We start from the raw sequence: 23,074 nt of genomic DNA, 5'->3' as shown, positions 1-23,074 counted from the left end.
CAGTTTGGAATATTATAGAAGATTTGAGACATGAGGGAGGAATAAATTTGATAGGAATCTATGTATACTTGTTTGTTGGTTTATTTCCCAATTTGCCTCGAAAAGAATTTTGTAACTAGATGGCAATGGATGAAAATTTCATTAATTCATTTAACAAATATTTATTGAATGCTTACTACATCCACTGTTATAGGTGCTATCAATACATCTGTGAACAAAACAGATGAAAATCTATGCTTTATGGAACTCATATTCTAATAGAGGCAGACATGCAATAAGCATAAAAGTAAAATAAATATATATAAGTTAAATCACATAAATATAAAGGGTCTAGGACATATAAAAAGCAGTGGAGGAGATATGTAAACCTGAAGAAAGGTTTACAACTTTAAATATAGTGTCTGGTAAATAGCCACTTTTGATAAACTAATGGTTGAGGAGAATGGCAGAATTGAACTCTCCATATTAAAAATAATTGAATATATTCTCAGACACTCTTATAATCAATCACTGGGCACAAGGCAGTGGGCAAGACACAAAGTCTCGGTTCTAAGACTGTTTACACATTATATTCAACTGCAGGGAGAGAGACAACAAAATAAATGTGTCAGGCAGTTTCAGTGAATGAGAAGTATGGCCTTCCACCAGATGCTATAACTTTAGAATTCTCAATGTCCATCCATTTTTGGCCCTACACAGCTTTTGCATCTTTCAGGGAGAGACTTGAAATCATGTTCCCCTCTGTAATTTTGTCATAATCTATTGGGGCATGTGGATAACCTTCTCAGTCCACCTGATATTCACAGACCACAAGAGTATGATAAACAATTGAAAGCGATTGTGATATTCTTTCAGTGGTACTGAACTATTTGTGGTTCCTTTTATTACCTGTAAACATAGAAAGATATTAATCTTCCGGGCTTTTGATTAATTCCCAAACCACTGATTATTGACCAATGATGAGAATAGAAAATCTAAGTTAGAATAGCTTGGTATTTTCTTGTCAGGTTGTGGCAGAGCAAGAAGACAATGGGTAGTTTCTACGCAATGGATAATTTCTTGCATTGTTAATGAAAAATGATACAGAGGACGAGATAATGGGGACTTATCTCAGTTAGTTTTGCTTCAGTCCCCAGTGCTGCTACTTTTCCCATATAAGCTAATTCCTCACGATGGGCTGAGGCCAATGGCAGTATTAAATATAAAGTCTAAGAATCTGATGGAAACATCAATGATTAATATTCCAGGTACAAACATGGCTAGACACATGCATGATTCTAGAAAAATGTTGACCTTAAACAAATAGGCTGCCAGGCAGTTCTCCAGCAAAATGGGTTTATTTGAAAACAAGGAAGAATTGTAATTTGGGGCAGGTGACCTAAAGGTGAACCAAACAAGACCAAAGAAATGAAGGGGAAAAAGGGGATGGAATGCTCTTTTATGGACTTAGAGGTGGTGAGGTAAACAAAGACTCCATTGGAGGAAACTGAAAGTTCAAAGTATATATATATGTGTGTTTTCATTGGCTGAGTTATAGCAGTTTCCCTTTGGCTGAGCTGTTACTGGGCAAGGAGGAATCTTTTCTTTCTCCTGCTGAGGTAGTAATGTGGTATCACTTCCTGTTGGCGATATAGGGTACATATCTCTTTCTATTGGGGTCAGTAGTATGCGTGGAGTGACATATGTGTGAGAGTTATCTCTTTCTAGACTCTCAACTCCATTTTAAATGAGCTTTGTGTTTATTAATTTTCACAGAAATAATAATGAAAATTAAGACTTTGAGGTTAGCAATGATGTAGTTCAGTTCAGCCAACATTATTAAGAGTACACTGAGTTCCAGGAAAGAGATGCAAAAGACAAGGTCCCTGCCTTTGAATAGCTCACAGTGAATTGAAGGAGCCAAACACATGAATAAATCATTTCAGTAGATTGTAGATAAGTGGCCAGCTCAGTTTTGGAATTGGCTAGAAATCATTATGAGTAATCATAGGATTACTAGTGTTCTCAGTGACGTATAAACCCTAGAGTGCATGGCTGAAATTTTGTCTATCTCTACCTGACCCCCATTCATAGAATCATAGAGTGAGAAGCACTTGGAAGATAATGTATTATTAACCTCTTTATTTGTTACAGATGAAGAAACAGAGACAGAACGTTTAGTATCTGAATGTGCACTCCATTTATTATCATAGGGAAGAGTTTTGGGTAAATTAAGTCTTAATTTTATTCAACAACACTTCATTGGCACTTAGAGCTCTGCCAGCTGCCAGAACATAATGATGAGTAAGAGACAGGCCCTGATCTCAAGTTGCTCCTGGTCTGAAATGATTGAGTGAAGACCAACCAGCAAATCTATAATAATAAAAGCATAATATGCTAATTAGACTGGACGTCCTTCCAGATGACCTTCCGGACAAAGCCAGGGCTGTGAGGGAAGCCCGGGTCCCGGGTGCCAGAGAGAAGCCAGTGCTGGCTCGGGGAGGAATTTCATGCATCGGGCCTCTAGTAGATACATAAAAATGCAAGATGATAATTAGTGTCCTGGATCTATGCACACAGTAGAGTGGGAATATGGTGATGGTGCGGGACACAGGAATGGTTTTGTAGAAGGGGTGTTTGAATAGATGCTTCTAGAATGAGTCATGTGTATTCTCAACAGAAGGCATTCCATGGAGACAAACAGCTGTGCAATGGGATGGAGATGCAAGAGCATGGCATACTGAGGACCTCCCAGGCTCACAGTGTAACTGAGCATAGAGAGAGGGAAAGGAGCAGATAGTGATAATCTGGTGACAGTCAAGGCCAGTTCCTTGTCCTCAAGGAGCCCCTGAAGAATGACTTACAGGTCAGATTTTTGAGGAAGAAATAACACTTTATAACAAAGGTGAAGGCCAGAGGCAGGGAGACCAGGAGACTAATGTGGTCATCCAAGCAAGATGCAAATGAGGCTTGTCCATAGGGCAATGAGGCAGATGAGATTGACATAGGGGCTGCACATGAGAGATACCTGAAGGCTTCCAAGTTTGGTTGGATGTTGATAGTTAGACAGAGCAGGGACTCTAGATGGATGTCGAAGATTCTCTAGATGGATGGACCAGTATGTGAGTAGATGGTGGTATCATTCATTGAAACAATGAAAACAGGAGAAGGAAGAGGTTTGAGGATAATGATTTCAGTCTGTTATTTGGGGGTAATGGGGCGCATGTGAGAGGGACAGAGAGTACATTCCTAGTAAATAGTTGAACATGTTGGTTTGGAGATGGGGAATGAGGCTTAGGCACAAGTGTACACACTGGGGAATTATCAGCATATAGGTGGTGATTGGAGCCATGGATAGGAAGATGGAAGGGTTATGGGCTAAAGGCAGGAAAGACAGCTTGTAGTGATGTTATAAAGGGCCTTGAATGACCTATGAAGGTTTTACAAGGTGAGACTGTCTTAGCTAAAGAGATTGTCCAAGTAGGAGTTGAATTAAAGTCGAACTCATTAAGTAAGCATGTTCTTTGTGGCTTGACATGGATGAGGGCGGTGAACAAAAAAAGGCAAACTCTGTTTTGCCCTTATGCAGCCTATCAGCTTAGGTTGGAGAATCATGTATGTAGTTAATTTCCACAACAATAAGTACTACAAAAGAAAAGTACTTAGGGCACTTTAACAGTACATAATTCAGGTGGGGAATAGAGGAGGGGGCTGGCACTTGGTCTGTGGGGTCAGAGGAGGAATCCTTGAGGAAGTGACATTTCAGCTGGACCTAAAGCATACACAAGACCCAGGTGAAGGGATGGGGAAAACACTCCAGAGAGAGAAGACGGCATATGCAAAAGCCCTGAGATGGTAGAGTGTGTTCAAGGGCCTGAAAGATGCCTGTGTAGCCTGAGGGAATGAGAGGTGGGTACTTGAGGTGAGGTGGTCATGTAGGTAACCCATCTCTCCATAACACACCTGGGAGCTGCTTCATGAGCCCATGCAACTGCTACTCTTCCTGCTTGCACACACCTTGAGGACCTGGGTTTGTCAGTCCAAGTTTATTCCATAGGAAAACATTTTTACAACAGCAGGATCCTTAAGTGAGCAGTGAGCCACAGCCAGGAGAGTCGCTCTTTTCCCTTGGCAGCCACCTGGACCTGAATCGGCACCAGAGTTCCATCTTGGAGCTGACTATGGGCATTTATTGACAAGCAATGAGGAGGTGAAGACTGTGAGAGTTGTCTGGATTTGGAGAGAGGCTGTTCAAGCAAAAAAGAAAGGCAGAGGAATTGAAAAGCCAAGAAATTAATGTGTTTTGGTCAACACAGTTCGCCTGGGAGTATAACATTTTAGTTTGGCAGCAGCAGAACATGCCTTTTTGGAACTCAGCATGTCCAGAAATTAGCTCAAAAGTCAAAATCCAGCCTTGGAACATATTGGTCTTGATGTGTTTCTTTTGTGAATCCTAACAAATCAATGGGGAAAATAACTTTGGAAGGAAACTTAATTGATTTTTCAAAGAAAGCAAGAACTCTGAAAATTTACCTTAAATCTATTAAAGCCATCCTCCTAGGCACCTTGTAAGAGAAACTAAATTAGATTGCAGTTCTGTTTTGCAAAAAGTCTTTAATTTGTTTTACCAAATATGGGGACTTCTTTTCCCATTATTCCTGTCAGTTTGGATTATTAGGTGAAAAACTGGATGGCCAGGTTCTATAATTCACTGGGTTTTTTTTTTCCTCCTATTGATAACAAATGCTTCTTCATGTTCCCTCCAGTCTCCAAATACATATTTTGAAGTAATAAGCTGTTGTATTCAAGGCAGTTATTTAAAGTTTAAATATAGGGCCCTAGCTGGTTTTGCTCAGTGGATAGAGTGTCGGCCTGCAGACCAAAGGGTACCAGGTTTGATTCCGGTCAAAGGCATGTACTTGGTTGCAGTGTCCTCCCTGGCCCGGGCCCTGGTAGGGGCTCGTGCAGGAGGCAACCAATTGATGTGTTTCTCTCACATCGATGTTTCTCTCTGTCTTTCCCTCTCTCCCACTCTCCCTAAAAGTCAATGGAAAAATATCCTCAGGTGAGGATTAAAAAGAAAAAAAGATTAAATATAGGTTCTTCCAGATTTTGTGGTAAAGCGGAATTGCCAAAAATTCAATACTTGGGCTTTAGTGCTTAGTAACAATGGGGCCTCTGTGCCTCTATTTTCTCATCTATGAAATGGAAATAAATAAACCTGTTCACTTACTAAAGAGGGCATTTTGGAAAGTGAATGAAATAATGCAAGGAAGAGTGCTTTATATACTGTGCCACCATCCACATGTTAAGTATTAATCTGTTAATAATTCTCATCACTATGACCAAGAAGATCATTCACAGTAAGACTCAAAGACTTTTTATATCTGCCGTGCAAATTTTTATATGTATGCTGTTCATTTATCTCCTCTCTCTCAATGTTTACAAATATACATAAGAATCGCATCTCAGAAATATGGGAAGGGGTATCCATTCCCCTCCTATTTTCCAGAGAGGAAAAAATAAAGTTATTTTGTGACTGACCGAAACATATTTTAACTGTCAAGTGTACCAACAGAATTGTAAAGTATATATCACAGTTTCCCTTTTGTCCACTAGATAGAAGAGAAAGAAAAGAAAATGAATAGTGAAAAAATTTTAATTGTGATAGCATTGTCCAAGGATTAGAAGAAACATTCATGGGTTAACATATACTAATTGTCATATTGTTTATTGTGACTGTTGAGGAGAGCATAGGATAGGTCCAATAGGTCTGCATAAGCTGGCACATTTTGTAAAGCAGTCCTATTTCTTCTCCCTCTTCACTCCATACCATGAGAGCCTTGCCTTTCTCCTAGCCTTTCCTCAATGGTTTCCACTACTGGATTTAAGGCTTCCCCTCTCTCTGTGGATGAACTATGAAGAGCAATGCCTTGGGCGTGAACTACAGGAATAGGAAAAGTTGAGATGTTCTCGAGTACAGAATAGACCTTTTGTGGGATGGCAGGAGGACGAGTGGCAAGAACAGATTTTCTCCTTTCTGATTGTAAAATGCTTTCTCTTTCAAATCTCAGGTGACAGTGACAGATGGCGGTTCCTCTCCGAAACAGTCAACCATTTGGGTGGTGGTTCAGGTTTTGGATGAAAATGACAACAAGCCCCAGTTCCCCGAGAAGGTCTACCAGATCAAGCTACCGGAACGTGACCGGAAGAAGAGGGGAGAACCCATTTACAGAGCTTTTGCATTTGATAGAGATGAGGGCCCCAACGCCGAAATCTCCTACAGTATAGTGGATGGGAATGATGATGGAAAGTTCTTTATTGACCCTAAAACTGGCATGGTTTCTTCCAGAAAGCAATTTACAGCTGGGAGTTATGACATCCTAACGGTAAGATTTTTCTGAACCTCAATAACATTAATAGGGGGAGGGAGTCACTTTCACATTCATGTATATTTATTTGAACAATAAATCTTTAGAGTAAAAAGTAGTGGAAGGCTACCTCTGTTTCAATGATAGTCTTAAAATAATGATACCATTTTCTTTGGTTGTGTCCTATCAGCAAATCTCCTTCATTCCCAGTCTACATCCTGCTCCACCACACACTCAGCACATTCCCTGTGACCCTAAATTGTTTCAAGATACTGTGCATAGATGTAAACTAGAGGGTAGGGGAATAACAGAGTGACACATCCCACCTGCTACTCAACATCCCTCAATGTGTCTCCAAGAATTTCCAAAGAAAACAACTCTTATAATTGTTGACAGTGTGATAGAACATGAACTGTGAATTGTGAGACACAAATCACAGTTATGCTTATTCTCTAAAAAGTGGGGGGAAAAAACCTTAAGTAAAAAGTGACTAAATTTTTCAGTGTTAGAAAATTAAAAACAGACATGAGCACCATCTCAAATAGAGACTTAAACTCCCATGTCTAAGATGCCAGCCTGCTCCCCCAACCCCGAACCACGTTAGACATATAATACTTATGCCAGAAAGGGAACTGGTCATCCTACAAATGATGGGCATTTTCTAGGGACCCAACAAATGGCATGAGTTAGCACCATCTGCCATCTTTCTATTAGTCCTCAACCTTCTCTGCTGTATACAGTCCATTCTTTATTGTTTTAAACGATGCCCTTCGTCCCTTAATTTACCTTTTCACTTCTATGGTCTGGACTTGGGTTCTTTCCCTGCTCAGTAATGCATCCAGAACAGTGGGCAGAGAAGAGAAGATAATAAAAAAAACTAGCCCTGTTTGTACCGTGAGAAGCTCTGATGTAGTAAGTGCTTTTGCAGGTGTGTGAGACTTGCCAATGGGAATCTGTGAGGATGGCATGGACTGCAGTGGATGCCATTGGTGCCCACCCACATTCCCTTTACTAGGCTGGTGCAGCTATCCCCAAACTGATGTGACTGGATGTTGGCTGCTAAGGGCTCAGAGCTGCCCTCTTCTCCAGAGAGTCATCCTTGACTGAACTTCTTGGTTCCACATTCCCACCCCACCCCAGCAGGCCACAACCAATGACTGACCAACACCTGATACAAAGCTCCAACCCCCCTAGCCTCCAGGTGGATCCTGTTTAGTGGTGCAGTTAATGATTCCAAGGTCCCTATGGGATAAGGCTGAGATTAGACTTTAATTGAGACCACATCCTTGCTTAACATCTTCCCCCTGTCCATCTTCCTTTCTTCACTTCCTTTCTCCTGAGAATACTTCTCCTCCACCCAAAAATAATTTGTACTCAAATCCCTGTCTCGGGCTCTGCTCCTAGGGAACCAGGGCAAAGTGATCATCCATGAACACAGAGCACTAGGGAGCTATGAGTGCCACTGTGTTTAAAGGCTGTAACTATTACCCATGCATCTATAAATGTTCATTTCAATCTGATATTTTTAAAATCCTTTGTTTTTCTTTTCTCTCAGTGGTGTCTGCTTGTTAGACTTACCTGCCCCCCCCCCCCCCGCCCACACACACACACACACACAATTTAAGTCTAGGATACCATAGCAGTTAACCCTGCACATATGGGTGAGGAGACATGCTTTCCTTGGCTTTTACATCAGACCATACAGAAGAATCATTAACACCCTCTCTTCCACTCCACTGCCCATGCTTCCATCAAGAGAGTTCTTCACCATCAGTCAGTTGGCATAACTGAAGGGCCTCTGAGGCAGTTAGAGCAAGGCTGCTACCTTTCCCACACCTACTCCACTCGTCCTGGACTGTGGGAGTGGAATCCTCCTCCAGAATAAAGCAGAAGCAGAAGGAGGGAGCTGCAAAACATAACCATTCTCTCTCTCTCTCTCACACACACACACACACACTTCTGTGTACACACTTTATTCACACTTAATCAGAGATTCACAATGTACTTTATCCCTTTCAAGCATCACCCTCAGAGGTATAAAGAATCAAATGAGCTATTTCTACTCATGTAACTATCACTCATGACCATAAAAAGCTAAGAATTGTAAGTGCAACATTTGTTTTTCAAGTTTTCCACATGTATAAGGTTGACTGTGGTCCAAATCACCTTCTGGTGAATGTGGCATGGGACCCCCATGTGACCAAGTTGAAGCTGTTTCCCTTCCAGTTCCTGAGCTCATTCTTCCCAAATCTCCACTCTCTTCTTCCCTTTGCTGACACTGATGAGTACGTACATTCTGCTCAACAATGTATGAGTGACAGATCCAAACGTCTGCGAGGATCCGAGCTCTAAGACATCTTTCTGTTTTCTCTCCGTGTGTGAGTAGATAAAGGCAGTGGACAATGGGCGCCCACAGAAATCCTCAACGGCCCGTCTCCACATTGAATGGATTAAAAAACCACCCCCTTCGCCTATACCACTAACCTTCGATGAGCCATTTTATAACTTCACAGTCATGGAGAGCGATAGAGTCACCGAGATTGTGGGGGTTGTGTCTGTGCAGCCAGCTAACACCCCTCTGTGGTTTGACATAGTTGGTAAGTTTGAGTCCTCCAGAGCTGTATGGGGCAATGTGATCATTGACTGTTTGGAGCAACTAGCAAAAAACAAACAAACAAAAAAACAAACAAAAAAAAACAAATTAAGAAAAAAACACTAATAACCAGTGCTAAGATTGAAACATGTATAGTGCTGGAATGCAAAAGAGCCAGTAAAATGAGTAATAGACATGTGCTTTCGTTCCGACTCTATAGCTAAGCTGAACAGAAAGTGCTCTCTGGCTGGATTTTCCATAGTCCGTTATTTACTGCAATTTTAATGTCTTTCTGTGTGTCATTTAAATTCTATTGTCACACTTGGCTAATCTCATTTCTAAATGTATTGATGGGACTAGACTTGCTGTCCTTCATTTCTCTCTTTTTCTTCACCTTTTTTCTGCATTCTGTTCTTTTTTTTTTTCTGCTCCCGACTGCCCTGCTTCAAGGTGGCAAGCATGCTCGAGAGATGTTCTATATTCTACAGACAGCTTGTGGGCAGAACTGTTCAACAGAAGGTACCCTTAGTGCAAACACATTTGCTAAAATACAACTATCCAATCTGCCTTTTACAGTTTTTTAAGCGAATTAAATGACATCTTTCATAACCGCCTGTGACAGGCTGAAGTGCAGCCCACAGACCTCATACCGGCCTCTAACAGCGATTGTATTACTCATATCCAGTGACTCTTTTGTTTGAGGTTGAATGGGGTTTGGGTTTCCAGTGGGGGTTGTTTTGATTTATTTTTCATTGTTTTTGAGGTATCCTGGGCTTTTTGTTGTTTTGTTTTCATCTTTTTTTGTAGGTTGGTTTATTTAACTGGGCCTTTTCCAATTGAGAAGTAAAGTAAAATATATCCCAACTCGTCTGTTATGCAGCAGTAATGCCATTCCTAGCCCCAAAAACCCCACCAGGAAGAGTTTCCTGGCTGCTCTCCACAAAAGGAAGGGCAGGAAATGGAACCAGGATATATAGCCAGTGAGAGCTTCCCTCAAGAGCTGAATAGAGAAAGCAGATGGAAGCACGCAGGATAGACCTTGGGAGCCAACCTTTGAATTCCTTGAAAGCAAGCAAGCAAGCACACAGGCTGCAAAAGGAGAGGGTGAAACAGCACTGCTGCCCTCAACAAACCCGCAGGGAGAGAGGTGGAGAGGAAATAAGTGCTGAGGACCAGGAAACCTAGGCTATTTCTGAGAGAAGAGAGGGGAGAGTGTCTGCCAGCCCTGGATCTGACTCGGCTGAGCTCGAGCTGACTTCCCACGGTTCTCTGTGGGAGGCGGGGAATCCAGATTGCTGGTCTGGGGGGAGTCATTTCCTTCCAAATGTCACTGCCTGGAAAGGATGGGCAGGAACCTGCCTCTCTTTCCCAGGAATGATTGGATCTGGGAAAAGCATTTAGAACATTCCACGTCTGTTTTAATGAGGCACAGAAAAAGCATGCCTCATGACCCCCAACCAGACCTCAGTAGAGGGTCCTCTGAACTCCAAGCAAGAAAGGGCTTGTTTTCTACATATTTCATCTTCTGAAATGATGGTAGAACGTCTCTGTTTTACTTAATTGGCATTAATCACAGCATTCCTATACATGGCCATCCTCATTCCAAGCTTTCAACTCCTTCTTCATCTCTGCTTAATGCATTTGAAATGGAACCTCCTCTGATCCATGAAAGATGTCTCTGCTTCTGTATCTTCTCAGTAATTTTCAGCTCATTGAGTTATTATCTGATGCAGCTTTCTCTTTCTTGGTAAAACAAAGGGTTGCCTCTATGCATCTCCTGGTTGTCTGTGCTCTCTGCTTTGGTGATTCCTTTGCCACCACCCCCAGGTGGAATCTCAGAAAGTGCATTTCAATGTCAACATGTGTCCTTGGTGCCAGGCCTCCAGGGGCATGTGTGATAGTGACTTCTTTTAAGTAACCCAAAGGAATATAGTCCAAACCCAATATGCAACGGGCCTCCTGGGGTGCTGCCCCCAGTTGTGGGAGGAGCTGCCCTCTCTCATCAGCTACCAGTTTATTTCCCTCCTTCCCTGACAGTACAGTTTGCAAGCACCTGGACAGCCTGACAACATTGCTTCTGTCCCTTGTGTGATCTGTGCATGCAACCTCCTGACCCTCAGCATGACCCACCACCTTCCCTGCCCACCCTCTTCAAAAGCACTGCAAGCACACCTTTCTTTGATGCTCATTCTGACCAGCCATCTGACCCCAGTTAGCCAAGTCAAGTTTGCAATTCTTCAGCATTCCTGCGTGTGTGTGTGTGTGTGTGTGTGTGTGTGTATGGTTACGTACAGCTAAGCATGCCTAGTAGTACTGCATATTACCTTACTTGCATGTTTTATATCAGTATTATTAGTGCTATTATATGTTTTCATTCATGTTTCTCCTACCTCCATTCATAAACCTTAAGGTCAAGACCTTTGTCTCCTCATTCCTTCCTTCTGCCAATGCTTCTGTTGTGGTCCACTGAGGGTGCGTGGGATAAACAATGGTGATCGATAGAGATGGCCCAGGTAGACAATGCATTAACCCTGTGATGCCACCTGAGACCAGCTGAGTGAATGTGACCTTCCATTGCATTCCCAGCCATATCCACCACCGCACTGAGAGGGGCAGTTTGCAAATGAGAGCACTCCCTAGGAAGAGTCCCTTTAGGCTGCTCCAAATGTATATCTGGGAATCACTGTCAAAACCATGGCATCAGTTTTCTGCTTCTCCCTCTTTGTGTTTCTAAGTGCTGTACTCTTCCTATAGAATCCTCTCAGGTTCAGTGTCCTCAGTAGCTCCTTTAATGAAGACCACAGGGTTGTCCCTCTGGTTTGTGATGCTTCCATCACAGAGATTTCACCGGTAACCTCTAGCCAAGCTTCTCCTACAAACAGAACTTACTTAGCTGGAGGCTCAAACAGAACATGATTTTATTTCCACCCCCACATCTACCCAACTTCTTGAAACACCAACTCTCTATTTCACTGCAAAAATAAAATATTTTCCCCAAGTGCTGGTTGCTTTTAATCTAGATATGGTCCCTCTTCCACAAAATCCCCCTTTGAAAATCTTTTCTAATCTAATAATCTTTTTTTTCCAATCTGCAGACAACAGCCTGTTGTTTTCTTTATTATATTCAAACGTTTCATTCTCACTTTTAAGATTCCTTGCTTATTTATCCTTAGCCATTGAAACTTTCCTCTCTCTTCCCTTTCTCCTTACTAAGCATCTTTCCTGGCCAAGCTAACAATAGAGGCAAGAGGGAACAGTACTTCCAATGGTTAAGAAACTTAGCAGTGCACTATAATTGAATGCTAAGAATAGACACAAGACATACAGTGTCAGCATAGATCTGAAACAGGGTCTCAGGTTAAAGTAGGTCTTGCCCAGGTAAATACTCTATGACTCTTCCAAGGGGAGTCAAGGCAGGCTTCCATTATAAACCTAGTGCATTCAGACACCTATACTGACACTCAGTGTAACAGAGAATATAACATCCTGGTCTAGCACTTATAGCTTACAACTGCTGTAAGGGATGAATTCTCATTAAGTGAGCACAGTGTTTCAGCATGCTTTTCCCCCTGAGAGTAGTCTCCTCATTTCCATAGTTATACATCTACTCGATTCTTGTTTAATTGCATTTCTTTCCTCCCACCAAAATATGATTTCACAAAAACTGTATGGCCAGCATGATTTTGTTCCCAAGCATGGACTCTCTGCCCCAAGGATCTGCCAGTCACTTTCCTGTGTCTCCAAAGAGACCACTGCTCACAAGATGTTATACAGCTATACTCTGCTTAGCTTCCAGAAACAGAAGCCCAACTTATAACTTAGTTAAGAAAGGTGTTATTAAAAGGAAACATAATAAAGTTCAGCTGTTCTGTGTTTAAACAGGCCAATGCACAGCATGTTCCTTCTGTGTGTTAAAAAGGGGGGGGGGAGATGAAGGGAACAAATTAACCCATAATCCTTTGTGGCTTTATCACATATCTTCACACTTCTCAGGAGACTCTAATTTCAACTCAGTAGCTCCGTGATTTACATACTCGCAAATGTGCACACACTGAGGTTCGCCATTCAGTCCCCATATCTTTATCCCAATGGCAAATATTTGTATTGTAAAGACCACCGTCATTGCCTACCTCAAGTAATTCGCCCACAGATTGATGGGGGGTGTTGCCACCCACTTTTGTAGTTTCAGACCTGACTTAGGCTAAAAAAGTTTTCCTTGTAGATAGTAAACAATGACAATATCTTTGTGCATTTGCCTCACCCAAACGGAGAGGAGCCAGGCTATTCCTTGAAATACTTCTCTGATGGTGTGAGCTAGCACACAGGACCAACTTGGGCGGAAATACCTTTCTGTGTTGCAGGTGGATAGGGACTGCCTGGCCCCTCATTGTCATCGGTTTCTGCACACTCTGGGTTCTCGGATGCTTCTGTCTCATAAGCTTAACACCTGTCCCTCTTGAACCTTGTCCCCAATGGAGCCCTCCCTTTTTAGGGTTGGATCACGTGGACAAGTTAAACTCTTTGGTAGCACTAGCAACAGCCTTGTTCTCTGGCCAGAGCTTGGACGTGTCTGGGTCTTCTCTGACCAAATGGTCGCATGTCTTTATCACAACACTCTTACCCACCCTCCTGAAAGAAACCATGTCTGTGCACCATTTCTAACATAGCTGTCTCTCCATCCAGGTGACGTTTGCTCAATTGATGTTCAGTTGACATCAAACACTTCATTTCTCCTATTCTGCACTCTGCACCTAATTTGATCCCAAATAGGCACCTCTTTTCTCCATAGCAACAATACAGGCCATGGGAGCACACCCAGAGAGATGTTAGGAAAATAGTAAAAAGCCTAAGCAGTACTTTCTATGTTCATTGTTTTAAGAAAGCAAATTTTAAATCAGATTCTTGAAGGCATTTTCCTTCCTACCACTGTTTCCTGACCTCCGCATCTCCTACCCTCCATGTAAATGCCCTTTTCAGCCCCGTGCTGTGCTTGCTTCACTCCAAGGAAGAAAATTATTCACGATCAAATGTTTAGCATTTTTCCCCTTAAGTTCAGTGTACACGCAGAACTTGAATGAACAGCTTGTGAACGACTCCCTTAATTCATTGAGATTCAGCAGCTCAGTGGTTTGGAAGTTTCTCAAATAACACATCCCCCTTGGTGACTACTAGGTTTGGGTTGATATTTTTACAATTGCACAGAGAGTGGAATGGAATCATATGCTAGGGGAGGGGCCCGGAAGCTTCTCTGAGAGGGAAGCGGCGTGATACTCACCACTGGGTCTCACCGTGGGGAGATGGTGATGCTTCGCGCCCTTCCTAGAGAAAAACGACCACATTGTGGCCCAACACCCTGCTGCCTAGCACATTCAAGCAGTAGCTGCTGGCTCATAGGATTTTCATTCTTGTCCCATTTTTTTAAAGTTTTTTAGGACATTCCGTCTTGCTGTATTTAATTTTAGAACCCAGTAGATATCTAAGATGCCTCGTCTGCTCTTTGTTGACCCTATTACACCTGTCTTGACGGAAAACAGTCACAGAGGAATGTCCCCAACGTGACTTATCTGTTATGTGGGCTGTTCACAACCTCGCTTTAACCATCTCTGCCGCACACCCCTGCAGCAACGCCCGCGCTGTGACTTTTCCGATTCCCCACTTTGTTGAAACTCCGACCCGCTGGGGTGCCCTTTCTTTTTCCCCCTTTTGTTGAGCTAAGGCTGCCGCAGCAGCACACTCTGGCTTTGCATGTTGTGTTACTGGCTCTGAGGAAGCACAGCTTGGTTAAAGGGAATGTTGCTAGTGGAAATGGACTCCTTCCATCTGAGATCTCACCCCAGATGAATTGCTATGAAATCAAATCACCTTTCAGGCTAAAAGGGAGCCTGAAAAATGAGCCCGGGGGTTGGGGGGTGGGGGCGGAGAGACGGAGTTGTTTATGAGATGGGATGCTTAAGTGGTAGGTTATTAAATTGTGTGAGGGTTGATGGTGAACTGCTGGTCTAGGTTCTGTGTCCCCTGTCAGAAATTCATTTTAAAACACAAGGCAAGATTTTGGGAACCTTGTTTTACATGAAATCTTCGTTTAACTGGGAGCAAACACCCTGGAGGCAATGAGCAGCGGCTCTTAGCCATGCTGATGGACTGGGAGCGACCTCACAGGCTCTCTCAGGCGCTCCTTGGTCTGCTTTTTGTCTGTCTCCCCGACCCCTTTAAAGGTTTCTATTCTAGAGTATTTTGAAACAGTAAAGGTTAATGAAGGAGACACACACACATACAGAGAAAGAGAGAGAACTACAAAAATTTACAGCCCTAAACGTAGCCAGAAATATTATTTGATAGGAAAAATAACGAATAATAAAGCTCACAATCTACTAGGTATATGCCATATATAAAAATAAGTCCATTTTATGCCACTAAGCACATGAAATGATCATGTATGTCTGCATAGGACCCCAAGGAAAATGTGAGACTTGAGCAGGTGAGGGAGAACATATAGGATTGCCCCATTTAGACAATAACTGAAACCGGACATCTTTGCTTGCATGTTCACTAATCCAAAGTTCTATAATTTGCATAAATTCTATTTTGTCTTAATCTATAAATTTTCTTTTCTTTTTTTTTTTAAATATTTTATTGATTTTTTACAGAGGAAGAGAGAGGGATAGAGAGTTAGAAACATCGATGAGAGAGAAACATCGATCAGCTGCCTCCTGCACACCTCCTACTGGGGATGTGCCCACAACCAAGGTACATGCCCTTGACCGGAATCGAACCTGGGACCTTTCAGTCCGCAGGCCGACGCTCTATCCACTGAGCCAAACCGGTTAGGGCTTAATCTATAAATTTTCATCTTATAAAATAATTGATGTTGAAAGGTGACCTCTTTTTCCACCCTCGCCCTCAAAAACAATCAGTGTCCTCAGATTTAAGAAAATATAGTATAGTTTCCCTTATCCTCAGAAGATATGTCTAAGACCCCCAGTGGATGCCTGAAATAGTGGGTAGCACCCTACCCTATATGTACTGGGGTTTTTTTTCCTGTACATACATACCTATGACAAAGTTTAATTTATAAATTAGGCACAGTATGAGATTCACAATGAAAATTAATAATAAAATAGAAGAATTGTAACAATGTATTGTAATAAAAGTTATGTGAATGTGGTCTTTCTCTCTCCAATAGTTTTTATTTTTCAGTCTAAACCTTGACTTGACTCTGTGTAACCTGCCCTTACTTGCAATAAATGGCTTGGTGTCACTTGTTTCAGGGGTCCCTTGCTGACATCCTTCCTGGCACAAAACGAAGCCATCAGTTGGAGCCCATTTTCTGTTCATGTCTTCTACCCACAGTTGAATGCCTTTTCCATCCTAACAAAGCACTTACTATGTATTGTGACGGTGACTTTTGCAGTTTGAGGTGCAACAGCAAAACTAACACACATGTCTGTTTCCTTCTTCACAATTTCACAAATAGAAAATTCACTCTTATCACAGATCTTAGCAGGCTCAGCACAAGATTTGTTCTCTTTCCAAGTTGAGAACTTTGACCTTTTCACTTAAATGAAGCACCTTCCGCCTTCTCTTTGGCATATCTGACTTGCCAGCATCAACAGTCTTGTGCTTTAGGGCCATTAATTAAGTCAAATACGGTTATTTGAATGCAAGTTAGAGATAACCGAGGGAGGCGTAAACAGCATAGATACTCTGGATAAAGAGATGACTCATGGCCGGGGCAGATAGAGCTGGACAGTTCAGGATTTAATCACACTAAGAACAAGCAATTTACGAATTGTTTATTTCTGAAATTTTCCACTTAATGTTTTCGGACCGCAGTTGAAAGTTAAACCAGAGCTACTGTAATACTTAGTTAAGAAAACATTCTAAAACTGATTTGAAATGTGATTTAAGAAATGTCTTAAGAAGTTGCATTCTTATCTTTTTTTTTTTCTACACAGGTCTGAGGAGATTTGAAAGTTTCCTTGGCAAAGTTTTTTTCAGAAGGTACCACTCGATAGCAAATGATTTTCCTTTGCTCATTAAGATCTTTATTCCAGACCTTTGAATCAGCCTTACATTTTATTTCACGTGGTAATCCACATGAGCCATCCCCCTTGGAGAAGACATGGTGGCCCGAGGGCTTGCTTCCCTCTTCAGCCTAGATTTCCTCCCCTTTCTCCATATCCTGTTCTTCAAAATACTTTTTTAAATTTATAATTAACATTTAGTTCTCAGTAAACCAGTTAAAGACATTAATTGGAAGATGTCTCTTTTTTAGATGAAATTTTTGAAAAATGTACCTTCTCCAAGCAATTCGGTGGTACCCCTGTATCTCCATAACTTTAATGAAATGTCAAGGGCAATTATGCTCTCTCTGGCAATTAAATAATCTTAAGTGTATATGACAGCTGCAAGCACTAAGCATTTGAGATATGTGTGACCAGGTTTTTTTTAATTAAGCGTGGTACAGCAGTGCCCCCTTATCCATGATTTCCCTTTCTCCGGTCTCAGTTACCTGCAGTCAACTTGGTTCTGAAAATATCTATGTCATTCACCTCACTTAGGCATTGTACCGTTTCACATCATCACAAGAGGAAGGGTGAGTGCAGTAGGTGGTATTTTGAGAGGGACTACATTCACATAACCTGTATTACAAAATATGTATTGTTAAAATGGTTCTATTTTATTGTTAGTTAATGTTGTTAATCTCTTACTGAGCCTAATTTACAAATTAAACTTTACTATAGGTAAGTGTGTGTCGGAAAAGTCATAGTGTATTCAGAGTTCAGTACTATCCTTGGTTTCTGGCATTTAGATAAGGAGTCTCCCCTTATTCCCTGTGGATAAGGGGGGCAGCTACTGTATTTATTTTGTGTCACTGTATATCAAATTCTAGTAATTCAAGTAAAATTCTCCTTTCCCCGAACTCACCTGCTCATTGATAACATCATGAAAATTGTATATAGTATTGTTCATTGATCAGCAAAATGAAAGGAAAAGAATGCTGACTGTAAAAGAACTCAAGATTTCTTTTCTAAAATAGGAAATTCAGTAAATGCATTGCCCTGTGAGCTGTAGCTAAATAAAATTACTGTCTAAGAGCAAAATTCACATCATGAAATTTCAGACAAAAATAAATAGAGCTTGCAAACATATACTGATATTTAATTAAAATTGTTCTAGCCTATAAATGGTATAAACCATTATCTTCTCTTTCCCCTAAAAATAAATCTTTCATTTTAGAACAGTCATAAACCATACTGTGGTTCACAGGAATGGAAAACATCTACAATAATTTTGCAAGGCCTGTATTGTCTTCAGTGCCTCATTCACAGATTGTAGATTATACCTGGTCCAGGAGGGACAAGTAAAGTTTTCTAAATTTTTTTAGTTAATTGTTTTATAACTTGATGTACATAAGCTAATCTTTTCCTCAACTTCTTCCCAGATTTCATTTTGTAAGTCTCCCATAGACTTTCTACTTTGGAGGGAGAAAAATAATTCACGTTGTCAAAATAGCATAAAAATATTTCTATAAATATCCCAACTTGCAGATATAAAATTTTTTATATGAAATTGCTCTCTTTTTTTGCTTTTTCTTTTTTTCCAGTATTTATAATTTTATTTTTGACATGTAATGGGGGGACTCTGAATTCTAGCAACCAAATGTTTACCATCAATCCTGGAATAGATTTATGAGTGTCTACTCATTTTTGTTCATCATAACTGGACTGTTTATTTAGAATTTAACCTACTTTGGAAAAGCCAAAAGTTATACAAATTCCTAGCCCAGGATCTATGAGGGGTTGATGGGTCTTTAGTTTTCTTAATATTTTATGGAGTCAGTTTATGCTTCACTACTCTTAACATTAGTGCTGAGGTCTTCTTTACAATACATTATTTTGGGGTGACATTTGTTATGTATTGTAGCAGCTGTGTTTTACAATATGAATTAAGTTAGATATAAAGAGCTCCCATTTATTATGTACAAAATTAAAACATAAGGATGCCTGTCAAAAATGTTATTATATAAGAGCTCACTTTAAAGCAATGTGCTTCAACCCATGTAATAAATTCTCAGATATGCTAATTTGATGTTATTTTTGTGAAATCATCAGGGGGGAATTTTGACAGCTCTTTTGACGCAGAGAAGGGTGTCGGGACCATTGTCATTGCCAAACCTCTGGATGCAGAGCAGAGATCCATTTATAATATGACTGTGGAAGTCACAGACGGGACAAACGTCGCTGTCACTCAGGTAAGACATCAAGTTGCTAAATAGTGGGCTTGCTGAAAGGTCTGCTAAAGTCAGAGTTGTAAACAATTGCAAAATGCATTGGACATAGTAAATTAGGTCCATGGATCTCTAGTGTTTAAAAAAAAATCATTTGAGAGCACAACCAAAAAAAGGATCCTATTACAGGTATTGTATAACTGAGCTGCTTCTTTCCAGAAATCGTGATTGTTCATGTATGGGAGAGTGAGATGTGTTTGTTCCCTGACCATATGCTGTAGATTTATCTCTTTGACAACATCAGCTTTCCTTGAATTTACAAAGAGGAGAACATCTACATTGTCTGAGTTAACACACTGTGATATTATCCACCTCATTTGTTAGTCACAGTAAGTTAGAGCTAGAGAGTACCTAAGGGTCCAACTTCATTTTACAAACTGCGATCAGATAACTGATATACCTAAGGTCGCACGCATTAATAAAGGCAAAGACTGGGATCTAGGTGCCCGGACTCCCACCTCCCGTTTTAGCCTGGATTGGTGGAGGGACCTAAGGGTTGTTAAAACCACTGAAGCCTGGGCTCCACCCCCAGAGATCCGACAGGATTCTAACAGGCAGCCACAGTCGAGGACCACTCCTTCAACACTGCTACTTGAGTGCTATGAAAGGGCATGGAATCAAGGAGGAGAAAATCTCTAGGTGAGACTAACACAATGTTAACTATAAGTATGAGGTAGATTTACCCTAAATACAAGAAAAGGTTTTTTTGTTTGTTTTTATTTTAGTATCAGATACCTTAGGCCAATTCTGACAGGGGATAGGCACGCACACACACACACACACACACACACACACACACACACACACACACGTCCTATAACCTTTCCCACTTCCCTCTCCCATTCCCATGACACCAGAGGCCATCACTATTGATCAAGATCCTTTTCCCCACTGAGCCCAGGTGTCCTCAGAAATCCTCCTCAACACAGTCCTTCAGGTAGTGAAGATGAAATGTTTGCCAGCCCTGAAGTAAGCAAGTGTTGATGTGTTTAAAATATGATGTAAGCCTTTGTAACTATGTAGTTTTGAAAAGGGGATAAGAGGAGGAGTGTTTCATGTGCTTGTCTATGCAGCTGCCTCTTAATTTGAAGAGATTTCAAAAATATGGTGAGACCCCTTTGACTCTATTCATAATCATAGAATGCTGGGATTCCTAGGAAACAATAAGGATTATTATAGTACAACCCTTTTACTTCATCCAAATAAACAGAAACCTAGAAAGGGAGGGACATGCACAGGTTAAAGCACCAGGAAAGGACACTGTGGTTAACATCATACAGGAATCACACCAGCCTAATCTATATATATAAAAGCCTAATATGCAAATTGTCCCATCAGGAGTTTGATCACTCTCTATGACATGCACTGACCACCAGGGGGCAGCATGGAATGAAGAAAGGCCCCAGCTGGCTGCCGGAAGCCCCAATCAGCCCTGATTGCTGGCCAGGCCTAGGGACCCTACCTGTGCATGCATTTCATGCACTGGGCCTCTAGTATAAAATAACCCACTTGCAGTACTGCTAAGTCTTCAGTGCTAATTCACTTTAAGTGGAAATTTAAATCAGGCTTTTTAAATTAGACATGTGTTAGCATATTCAACCTCAACTTTTTAGCACCACTGAAAAACATAAGATATATTTGAGTAAAATACAAATAAAGCATGGAACCCTATTCATTTCCATACTTTTCTCCAGGGTTTTAGAATAATTGAATTAAATGTTAATTCAATATGCCCAGGATGTTCTAGAGATATATTAAGTATTTTTAGAATAAGTAAATGATAGCAGACACTACATATTCAACAGGACCTATATGGCAGGGATGCTGGATCCAAAGCACAGAACCAATTCATGTAAACCAAAAAAATTATCAATGAAACTTGCATTTTAGAATTTCATTAGGACCCAACGAGAAAGCAGTTAACAGCATCTATTTCACAACTATTTCTTTATGAATACCATGTGTTAGGAGCTGTACTAGATGCCTGAGGTCACTGTGATTCAGATTTTAAAAATAGATCACTAATGTGTACCTAGTTTTTTCAAATTAATATGGAATTTATTTCAGACTAATGATTGCCAGGGCAGTTGGGAAGGAGTTAGAGAATTGGGGTGAACGTGGAGCCTCCCGTTGGTAAGGCCAAGCTAAGCTAAGTGGATTAATAAAGGGTATCAAGAGATTTTCTTGTCAAAAGCTTCCAAGTTACTCTGTGTCCCCATGGCCATGACCCTCTCAAGAAATGAGAACTAACAGTTTCCAAAGTATAAGCTTGTATGTCATCATTATTACCATCAAAAAGCCATCACTCTGTCTACCGGGCTGTGTTGGGCCTAGATACCCCACCAGCCTCTGCCAATCAGCCTCTGCTCACACGTGCCACAACCCCTCTGGCAGTGGTGACAGCAACTGTTCTCCGAGTCAGTCAAAGCCCTCCGTGTCAAGGACATTTTTACAAGAGGATGTCTGGGGAAAGAAAAGCATCCTAGGTTTCTTTTAGAAACCACTAAAGCATGCTCCAACCCTGACTGTAATGATTCCACCATCAAACAGATACCCTTCACCGTATAACTGAATAAATGCCCTGGAGCCCCCAAGCACCTGTTCAGTTTCCCTTTGGGAACTTTTCTCTACTTTGTTCATCTGGAATCATAAAACATGGTATGACACAAGTTTCAATCGGCCATAAACAACATGTGGAAGTCTACTTGGCGAATGTCAAATAAATCTGAGCCTCGAGGCTCTCTGTCTGCATGAAAATGCTTCCTTCATCTTCGGTTTGGCCTGTTCTCCCAACTCACAGGATTCTCATGCCTCAGAGCTACACTATCTGGTGATGAATAAACATCCTTTTCCTTACTAACATTCCCCAACGTGAGCGCAGACTGTAAAACGGTTCTGTGGAGGTCAAGTTGCAAAGATGCCGATGTACTAAATGGAAGAACAGAGCCTCCCAACATATGCAGAAACCTCCTGATGAGATGGACAAGGGCCTCTGCATAAAATAGTTGTTGATTTTATGAAGGATGTTATTGTATTTTATGTAATACAGCAGAGTATTTGACAGCACGGGCTCGGTAGCAATAAATCCGTGTTCTAATCCCAGCTCTTCCACGTAGTAGCTGAATTCCCTCCAGCAGGTGCAGGTCGATAAATTTCTCTGCACTCTAGTCCTTGCATCTATAAAATGGGCAGACTCACACCTGCATCATTAGAGTTGCTGTGGGTTGCATGCATTTATCGATACAGAGTATTAGCATCAGGTCTAAACACAGTAAGTTCTTAATAAATATTAGCTACCGCTGCTAGTATTACTGTCATCACTTAGCCTAGGAGACCATCTGTATCATGGAGACTGCCACCCAGGTGGTTGTGAGTCATGAATGAGAGCCTGAGCCAGCGCTCTGGGGAAGGGGGTGACTCAGCGCTGCATCCCAGGCTTTTCATGGAGGACTGTTCTGGACACTTGCTGACTTGTCCTGGGATGGAAGTGCAAGATGATCCCTGAAGGTATCCTCAATGCAGATCAAACCAGACAGAACTTGTCAAGGACTCAGAGCGCACCAGAGGTGCATGCCTGGCTTTTCCTAGTTCCTGAGGCTCCCTCCCAGGGTGGCCACTTTTGATGGCTCTTTGACACAGTCTTCTCTTTGCCTAAAACCATCCAACATTGTTGAGTGCTTTCTGTGTTCCAAGAATTACCCCAAAGGTTTTAAAAACTTACTCCCAGTTTCTACATGTATAATGTCATGGAATGGGAACAAATAGTTCATGACTTGGCACCAGAAATAACATTACTCTAGGGCAGAGGTCGGCAAACTCATTAGTCAACAGAGCCAAATA

At 41.4% G+C, this 23,074-nt stretch overlaps 1 protein-coding gene across 3 annotated transcripts in view; it reads left to right on the top strand.

Annotated features, from left to right (window-relative positions):
• FAT3 (FAT atypical cadherin 3) overlaps positions 1–23,074 on the top strand; it is a gene marked incomplete at its 5' end in the record, with an annotated part of 523,102 nt that overhangs the window by 382,614 nt on the left and 117,414 nt on the right. For 2 of the 3 annotated variants that reach the window (XM_080642978.1, XM_080642976.1), the window contains 3 exons: positions 6,054–6,368; positions 8,737–8,947; positions 19,059–19,198. In XM_080642978.1, the coding sequence (XP_080499104.1) occupies positions 6,054–6,368; positions 8,737–8,947; positions 19,059–19,198 (666 nt within the window). Of the gene's footprint in view, positions 1–6,053; positions 6,369–8,736; positions 8,948–9,393; positions 9,463–19,058; positions 19,199–23,074 lie in introns of all 3 variants that reach the window. The other variant, XM_080642977.1, reaches the window with a different exon arrangement.

The sequence above is a fragment of the Plecotus auritus genome (genome assembly GCF_963455305.1).
Source record: "Plecotus auritus genome assembly, chromosome: 9".
In the NCBI taxonomy this organism is placed as follows: Eukaryota; Metazoa; Chordata; class Mammalia; order Chiroptera; family Vespertilionidae; genus Plecotus; species Plecotus auritus.
This window is presented reverse-complemented; position numbering and strand designations above follow the sequence as displayed.